This window comes from Arachis duranensis, chromosome 5 (assembly GCF_000817695.3).
Source record: "Arachis duranensis cultivar V14167 chromosome 5, aradu.V14167.gnm2.J7QH, whole genome shotgun sequence".
Taxonomy (NCBI): Eukaryota; Viridiplantae; Streptophyta; class Magnoliopsida; order Fabales; family Fabaceae; genus Arachis; species Arachis duranensis.
Window position 1 is genome coordinate 93817012 of NC_029776.3, and position 9781 is coordinate 93826792.

General features: G+C 35.5%; 1 protein-coding gene across 3 annotated transcripts; it reads left to right on the forward strand.

Annotated features, from left to right (window-relative positions):
• On the forward strand, positions 1-6979 carry LOC127747783 (translocon at the outer membrane of chloroplasts 64; the record flags this gene model as incomplete). 3 transcript variants are annotated; one of them, XR_008009721.1, is given in 14 exon segments in its annotated part: positions 1-90; positions 734-886; positions 1378-1502; positions 2567-2692; positions 2928-3110; positions 3272-3416; positions 3713-3881; positions 3960-4094; positions 5093-5293; positions 5553-5680; positions 5766-5817; positions 6234-6369; positions 6456-6615; positions 6787-6979. XR_008009721.1 is itself a non-coding variant. In XM_052262446.1 (13 exon segments), coding segments are annotated over 13 exon segments (1726 nt in total), but the record flags the coding sequence as incomplete, so codon positions are not given.
• Positions 6980-9781: the final 2802 nt, after the last annotated feature.

The window sequence follows — 9781 nt, forward strand, 5'->3', positions numbered from 1 at the left end:
CCATAACCTTCAGCTTCTTCCTCCGCCTCCTCCTCCACCTCCCAAAGCACCTCTCCCTCTCTCTCCACTCACCTTCGCCCTCTCTGACCTGTAAGTTTCTCTCTCCTAATTTCATTCCTTTTTCTGCTTTTGCTTCGTGCTTCGTTCCTGTTTTCATCTATACTTCATCAATTCCTATGCTTTTGTTTTTCATCTAAGGTTCCTTTTTCTTTTTTTTTTCCGGGCTTTATTTGAATATTTTAAAAAAAGCTGTGTTTTTGGACATTTTTAGTTTTCATAACTTGGAGTATACCTCTCTATCCAATTGGATTTGTTATCAGCTCTTTATTTCAAGCTTTTCTTGTTTGTGCTCAAGCACTTTTATTCTTGGTAGTTAACTTAATAATGTACTGTACTACCATGTATATGTAATTATGTATTAGAATTCTCTTATATTTTCTTGATAACGTGTAATGTTGTATGAGAGAAAGATGTGCAAATGAAATTGTTGGATAGATATAAATACTGTTAGCCTATTATATTTCATATTTATTACTCTCATAAACATGATTCTCTCATATTAGTAAGTTATTTTACAGGAACAAGTAACATTTTAGGTCAACCAGTATATATTTTTTCTGAATATTCACGATGATTATTTAAGCCGTTGCAGCATCAAAACTTTATTTTATTTTTCATTTTTTTTGCAATAAATTAATGAATCAGATTGTTGTCTTGTCATGATGGTTACCAGATTTGACATAGATGGACATGTTGCTACATTTGGGCATCCAGAGTGGGCTAGGACACACGAAGCTGCCTCTCAGACATGTCCTGTGGTATCTGCGCTGGTCGAAGGAGGTGCAACCTGCATTGGGACTACTGTTGTTGATGAACTAGCTTTTGGGTTGGTTTCATATTCCATTGTTTATTTATTTGTTTCTTTTCGATTCCTCTCAGCCATGTCTTGGTGGGGAGATATGGGCTAGGCTTTGTTAACTAGGTATAAACTCAGGAAAGTTATGCTGAATTATGATGTTAACCAAATTGAGTATAGAAAAATAGGCACCTGGCCATGAGTAAAAAAAAAAAAAGAAATGTAACAAATATGCGGGTCATCGAGAATGATCTTACATAAGTTAAAAAATTATTTGAATGTCTAAGAAATGATATTATAGACCATGTTGACCTAAAAATTTCTTCGTGTCTAGGGATTTGGCTAAGGAGATCAAAGAATGACTGAATATATTTTTGCCTTATGTCCACCATATGGTGTAGTAGATAGTAAATGATATTCAATAGTTTACTTGGGGATTTTTAGAATGAAAGCTTTTCCTATTTTTTTATCTTCTGGATTTTTAGTAAATACATTTTCTGTTTGCAATCTCTGATTTGCAGTCTTAGTGGTGAAAATAAACATTATGGAACGCCAACCAATCCTGCTTTGCCTGCTCGAGTACCAGGCGGCTCCTCCAGCGGTGCTGCTGTTGCTGTGGCTGCCAATTTGGTTGATTTTGCCCTTGGTGAGCATCATGATACATTTAAAGTAGTTTATCCTAGTCATTACTTGTTTGCTTTCTTGGTACAGCCGATACTTGTTTTGTAAGACATGCTCAGTTTCATTCTGGATGACATATTTATAAAAGAAGAGTGTATGTGTTTGTGTTTGTGTTCATTCATATCTAAATAACCAATATGATGTTGTATAGAAAAGGCGGCTTCGGTTTGACTCTTCATATTGAAGATTGTTGAGTTGTACAATAATTAGCCTATAGTAATAGAGTTGATTCCTGTCTCAATTTGGGCCCTTTTTTATATATATAAAATAATTTTTTCCTACATGGGAAATGCTGGATCATGAATTTGGTATGTAGGACATCTAATGGATAGTTGGTTGATTGGATGGGGGTGAGAGGTACGCTTGTTGCCAGTAAGGCAGAGGAAATCGAGATTTTACGTAAAATTGGAAGAGTAAATGAAATACATAAAACATGAAATCATAACAAGATTTAAATTATAAAATCGTCTGACCCAATGAAAATTTTATAGAATCCTTAACTCATTCAAAATTGTAATATCGGGAGATTATAAGGGATAATTGAAATTCTAGCTACTATAGTTGCCACCAGGGGTATGTTGTGAGAGAGACAAAACACGGAAAGTTGTGTCCTTGTCCCTGTCCCCTGAAACGTTCTCATGGAGATTTCTCATGCTTTGGTGAAGTTTATATTGATTGGGAGTTGAAACCAAAATTCAAAAATTGTATTTTCCAATTCAAGACATATCTAGACATTTGATGGATTAACTAGCAAAGCCGTTAGTTTATGGGCAACACAATGCTGATGTAAACTTAAATCTTGAAGGCATAGTATTAACTCAAATCATTGAATTTTTTATATTTACCTTTTTTTTTGGTTTTGGCAAACTCTTGTGCTCTATCATTTTAGGAGTTTATGGTTCTATTCCAATTCTTGCTAGTGTTTTTATTTATTTATTTTATTGTTTTTTATTAATTAACCAAATATAATATGCTGATATGTGAATTTATTTCTGATATAATCACACTTTCCATAATCATGTACAACAGGTGTTGATACCGTTGGAGGGGTAAGAGTGCCTGCTGGATTTTGTGGCATTTTAGGATTTCGACCTTCATATGGGGCAGTCTCTCATGTTGGAAGCATACCTGTTTCAAAAAGCCTGGACACCATTGGTATGCATGATTTGATTTGTTATTTGTTTTATTGACTAGTATACTTCTTCAGTCTAAAAGATCAATGATGAGAGCGTTATCCCAAATGGCACTAAGTTCCTTTAGGGGCTGCTTGACCCCAGAATTGAATCCCTGGCTCCATTGTCATGATTTTTCTGTGGAAGCTAGTATTATGTCATCAAATGCATTTTGTTGAAGTTCTTTTTAACTTTTAACAATGAAATGGCTTTTGCAGGCTGGTTTGCAAGGGATCCTAATATTTTGCGACTTGTTGGGCATATACTTATGCAAGTACCATATATATTTCAACGCAATCCACGCCAAATAATTATAGCTGATGATTGTTTTCAGCAACTAAATGTCCCTCTCGACAGAAGTTCTCAGTTGGTCATCAAATCTGCTGAGAAGCTTTTTGGAAGTATGTTCTATTACTATGTGCTAAATTTCCATTATGTCGTCTTAAGGTCATTGTTAACATGTCCTTTTTCTTTCTGTATTTTTTAATTATTCTTTTCTTTTGTAAATGAATATTACTTAGCTATTTTCTTGAGTTCTCCACCAATTTTCTTCACTCCTCAGGGCAAGTATTGAAGCATATAAATCTTGAGGACTATTTAAGTTCTAGTGTTCCTACTTTGAAAGAGCTCTCCAGTCTAAAAACAAATGGTGAACTTAAAGTTTCGTCATTGAAATCACTTGCAAATGTTATGCAGTTTCTACAAAGGTTAGTTGATATCTTTCTGATGTTGAAAAGTCATACAATGCAATAACATTGTATTGGGCAGAATGGAGCTCCCCGCACCTAGACGGCCATGCAAAGGCCATTATCACAAATTAAACATGCTACATCAATTATCAAACAACTTTCAGGAAATAGTTTATTTTATCTTTTGAATTTTCTCATTTTAATCCTCAACGATTCTGCAATTTGTTCATTATCTTTTAAGTTTGACTTGATCCTTGTCATCTATGCAAATTTTAATAATATAGAATGATTATTTTATTATCCTGTGTCAACAGACATGAATTTAGACTTGTGCATGAGGAGTGGATAAACACAGTAAAGCCTGATCTTCATCCAGCTGTTTCAGCAGATTTATATGAAAAGTTTGAGGTATCTGATGTAGAGGTTGAACACTTTAAATCCATTAAAAATGAAATGCGTGCTGCTGTCAGATCTCTTTTGAAGGTAATGATTTTTCATCACTATGCATCTCAACACTCATAAATCTTTCTGATTAATTTTAATATGGTTTATGCTTTTAAGAATGAAGGAATATTGGTTATTCCTACTGGAGCTGATCCTCCTCCAAAGTTGGGTGGCAAAGAGATCTCATCAAAGGACTATTGGAGTCATGCATTTAGTTTGCTAAGTATTGCTAGCATATCAGGATGCTGTCAGGTATAGTTCTCTCCCCTGCTGGAAACTGGTATATCAAGTTCCTTTTAGGGCATGTTTCATTTCTGTTTTATTTTTAGTGTTATCAATCCTTAGGATTTTGCGAAGAGAAAAATGAAAACACTGAACTCTTGTTTTCTGTTTTTATTTCTTGTTTTCACTTTTTACTTTAGAAAATCCTAAAATTAGAAAACATTGAAAATGAAAAACCAAACAGGCTCATACTTTCCTTTTCCTAGTCTTCATACAACACGAAATAATTGTTTGCAGAAGAAAAATAATGTATAGCACATTGACAAACATGTATAGCACTTTTTTGCAAAAGAAAAATAATATATTACATTATTGTAAATAATGGAATCACAATATTGTTTGGAAATGGGTGGGCCCGGGTAATGTAGTAACAGAAATAACTGAGAGGAAGAGTAATAAGAAATGAGAGAAGAATTAATGTGGTTTAGCTTAAAGTCTACATCCACCAACAAAGGCGACAACAATGAATTTTGCAGTGAAATATGAATAGGATAGAAGATAGGTGACACTGAAAAAGAGATACAACTTGGACAACCACACTAGCCGAGTAAAATTTCCGATGAGATACAAAGTGGTAAATAGCAACACTTCACTCAAACCCAAATCCCAAATACATTATAATATTTATCTCACTGGTGTATACACACTATCCTCACAAGTCACAAATGAGGGAGAGAAACTTAAACAAACGTAATATTCTCACAATTGAATACAAGGGAAGAATGTGTTGAATCAGAGAGCAAAGTGATTTGCTTCTGCTGGGATTTTGTGTGGTTGTGTTTGGTGCTTTAAGAGTTGCCAATGAGCTCTCTATTTATGGTTATGGGCTTAACAGCGACATAATCATTTCATACCACTGGTGGCTAAATAAAAGCTACTTTGGGTGGATTATAAAAGTAACAATGCGAGTCGCATTACACACCCTTGTGATTATTTTCTCATCCACATTTTGCTGATTGTCTTTTCAGGTCACAATACCATTAGGAATTTACGAGAAGTGTCCTGTTTCGGTGTCCTTAATAGCTCGGCATGGTAATGATTGCTTTCTACTGGACACACTACAGACCATGTATTCTACACTCCAAGAGCAGGTTGATATTGCTGCCAAAAGTAAATCACCAAGAAATGTTGTCACTAAGGAAGAAGCTGCTGAAATTGCGAAAGAAAGGGTATTTCTGCAACTATGTTAGATAAATTCAGCACTTTATGGATTCTGCTTTCATTGTGCAACATGGCCTGCACATTTTATGACATCATCTTTGCTTACAACTCAGCTGCTATAAACCATACTTATCTTTCATTTGAATCCATGTACATTAAACACTGGATTTCTTTCTTTCTTCCTTTCTTTTTCTTGTATTATTGTTACTATTTTTTTTATTTTATTTTTTAACCATTTTTTTTCCGGTTCATTACTCAATGAGTCAGGGAAATCAAGCTTACAAAGACAAGCAGTGGCAGAAAGCCATTGGATTTTATTCGGAAGCCATAAAACTGAGCAGCGACAATGCAACATACTACAGTAATAGGGCCCAAGCATATCTAGAACTTGGAAGGTAGCATATCATTCTTGATGGTTTCACTTCTCAAAAGTTATTTAGCAAACATCATAATTTTTTATTTTATTTTATTTTTATGCAGTTACCTCCAAGCTGAGTCGGATTGTACAAAAGCAATTAGCCTTGACAAAAAGGTGATTTACATCTATAAATAATCCTGAACTTGGATAGTAATAAAAGTTCTGTGTGATTGATTTTCTTGACGTACAGACAAATAATTATTTCTTACAATCCAAAGTCCAAATATCATGAGTCCACTTCATATGAAACTTTATCTAATTTTGTTCACGCCAAATACGAAAGGTAAAAAGCAAGTCGATCTATTAGCCATCTCCCTTTGGCTCCTCTTTAGATCTTGGACTCGGGCTTATTTAAGGGAAGCACTTTGTTTATTCTTGCATATTCTATACTTCCTTGGATCTAGTAGCTGTGCAAATTTTATTATATATTGGTATTAATTCCGTCTTTTTTCCTGCAGAATGTCAAAGTCTAGTAGCTGTGCAGAATTTTATTATATATTGGTATTAATTCCCAGTCTTTTTTCCTGCAGAATGTCAAAGCGTATTTTCGAAGAGGTAGAGCAAGAGAGATGCTTGGCTACTATACTGATGCAATCGATGGTAGGATCTTTCACTCGGTTCAGACTTGCGTGCGACAAGTATCTGCATGCTACTATATTTCCCTGTGTACATCTTTGTTTCATTGTTGCTCTCATTTTCATATGAAAGTTTCAGAATTTTCCAAATCATAGGTGAACTATTTTTCTTTGCAGATTTTCAACATGCCTTGGTACTTGAACCAACCAACAAAATGGCATCCTCCGCTGCTGAAAGATTGAGGAAACTATTCCAGTAGATATATCATTCTGTCCACTATATGTTATGGCTTCGATAAGTCGTTGCTGGCTGCCGAAGGGTTCCAGAAACATGAAGGTTTTGAACCTACTCATTTCTTGTTATAGTATTCATACAATATTGTGTTAGGTGGTGTCAGCAAAATTATACTTATTCTTTGTCCTTTAAGGCAATGAAAGCTAGTATTATTCAAGTTCTACATCACTAGTGTTACTGCCAAAAGTAATTTAAGGTCCAATTTTGCTTTAGGTAAATACATTACGATTGTAATGTTCTACAAGTGATGTGAGATTGTGAGGTATAGTGCTCATGACTAAAGCTCAATATTTTGATTTTGGGATCATTGGTCTTTGAATTTTCTAATAAAAGCACTCACCATTGGTGTCTGAAGGTATCTTACTACCTTGTGGTAAGATCTCAAATACCTCATTTTTATTTTACTCTCTTTTATCATATATATTTATAAAAATACCTTGTGCTGTTTATAAAACTTGAGCTCTTTAGTTCGAATTTAGAATATAAGTATATCATTTTAGCCAATTTTAGCTATTATTATTATTATTATTATTATTTGTCATAGATAAAAAAATGGATACACTAGTATAAATAAAATCAATGAAATATAATTGTTTGAAATTTATTAATTTACATATACTGACTTGTTCAATTACACATTTATTCATATCCAATTTTAACAAAATTTGGTATTAAGTTATCTGTTTTATGAATTCTTATAATTCAGCAGTAATAACAATAAATTTTATATTATAAATTTTTTTAAGTGTAGTAGTCTTATCAAAGATCTAACAATTTTGCAATAGTTTGTTACAAAAATAAACTTATAAATAAAAAAAGGATATGATAAATGGCGAAGATCAAGAGAATCTAGCCTTTTGAATCTTTTGATACACGCTTGAGTATCCAACTATCCATTTTCCACTATAGCAATTTTCATGAATCTTTTTGGTCAATTTCTTTTCAGATTAGAAGGATTTTCCGAAAATGTAAGTTTAGGACATGGTAAATTGGTAATGTCTATGGTCTCTAAAGCACTATGTAAGAAATTCCTGATGTATGGTTTAAATTGTTTTAGGACATAAGATGTTAGTATTGTTAGATTTAATCCAACATTAAATGTAATTACAAACCGATATATGTTGTGATAAGATCAATTAGGTGGATGTCCATTTATGATTAATGATCAAAAGTATGAAAAGTATCTACAGTATATTGATTCTCCTTCAATCCTTGGCTTAAATAGCATCAGAAATGAGTTGGATTGGGCCCACAAGGCTTCTAAAATCGCTGGCCACGTGTTGCATTAAGTGGGTCATGTGCCACCATCGGCGCGTCCGCGTACCGTGCGCGTGCGCGCCCCTATGCGCGATGCAACTATGGCAAATCTTATATCGTTTCGAAGCCCCGGATGTTAGCTTTCTAACCCAACTGGAACGGCATCATTTGGACCTCTGTAGCTCAAGTTATGGTCAATTAAGTGCGAAGAGGTCAGGCTTGACAGCTTTTTGGTTCCATCATTTCTTCATGAGTTCTCCAACTTTACATGCTTTTTCTTCATTCCCTTGATACAATCTTTGCCTCCTAAACCTTAAATCACTTAACAAACATATCAAGGCATCTAATAGAGTCAAGGTGAATTAAATTTATCTATTTTGAGTCCTAAAAAGTATGTTTTCACTCTTAAGCACAATTAAAGGAGAATATATAAAACCATGCTATTTTATTGAATAAATGTGGGTGAAAGGTGATAAAATCCCCTAAAATCAATACAAGATAAATCCTACAAATGGGGTTTGTCAACTACTACACCTTCAAAGAAAAAAAAGGGAAAGAACCTGCCACTAGTTCTTATGACACAAACAGATTCAGGTCCAAGCTCCATGAAGAACTTTTCTATGAGTATACTATAAAGAGGCTTGTGGTTTCGGAGGTAAGATTTGCTCTGAAGCCGAATGACTATCCGGAAATCCAGTCTCAAATTGACAACAGAGGGTGGAATTTTATGTGCAATCCGCACACGGAGGTTGGGCAATTAATGGTCCAAGAGTTCTATGGAAACCTCTGGATCACATACAAAGACATCGAGGGAGTGAATGAAAAGACTTATGAGAGTTATGTAAGAGGCAAGACCATTATATTCACCCCAACACGCGTCAGAGAAGCCCTCCACCTACTGTATCCACCTCAGCTAGTCCCCAGTTACAATAGGCGAATGGACAATAATCAGGAGTTGAATCTGGTTATTGAAAAATTATACATTTCGGGTTCTCAGTGGAGGCTAGGTGCTGAGGGAAAGCTGAATCACTTGAAGAGCACTGATCTAACCCATTTAGCTAGAGGATGGTTGGATTTCGTCCGAAGGTCCATCATGCCTACTAGCAACCGGTCCAAATGCACTGTGGACTGGGATGTCATGATTTACAGCATCATACAAGGAGAAGTGGTGGAGGTGGATGATATTATTCCAGAGCAGATATACAAGATTGCCTCCAGCCTCTATAAGAAAGCTAGTATCGGATTCCCACATCTGATTTGTCGCCTGTGTGAAGCAGCAGGGGTAAAGATGGAGAATGATGTCCCCATCTCTGTTGAGAAACCAATCACAAAGAAGAGAATGATGACCCACAGAGAATAGCGTAGAGTCCGCCTGGAAGAGCAGGTTGAGAAGAAAGCTCAACAGAATCAGCCACCGCCTCAGGGACAGCATGACCCTCCTCAGGAATATTGGCAGCAGCTCACCACCTCTATTGAGCAGATGAGAGTCGCGAACGACAGTCGCTGGCAGCAGCACACTGCGTATGTGGAGGAGATGAGAGCAGTACAGGACAATGGTGCGCGAAATTGTGAACTATACTTTTTCACAACTCTCATAATCCCCGGTAATGGCTCCAAAAACGTGGTAGCTCAATACCATGGCATTACACAACTTCGCACAACTAACCAGCAAGTGCACTGGGTCGTCCAAGTAATAAACCTTACGTGAGTAAGGGTCGATCCCACGGAGATTGTTAGTATTGAAGCAAGCTATGGTCATCTTGTAAATCTTAGTCAGGCAAACTCAAATGGTAATGGTGATGAACGAAAATAACATAAAGGTAAAGATAGAGATACTTATGTAATTCATTGGTAGGAACTTCAGATAAGCGCATGAAGATGCCTTCCCTTTCGTCTCTCTGCTTTCCTACTGCCTTCATCCAATCCTTCTTACTCCTTTCCATGGCAAGCT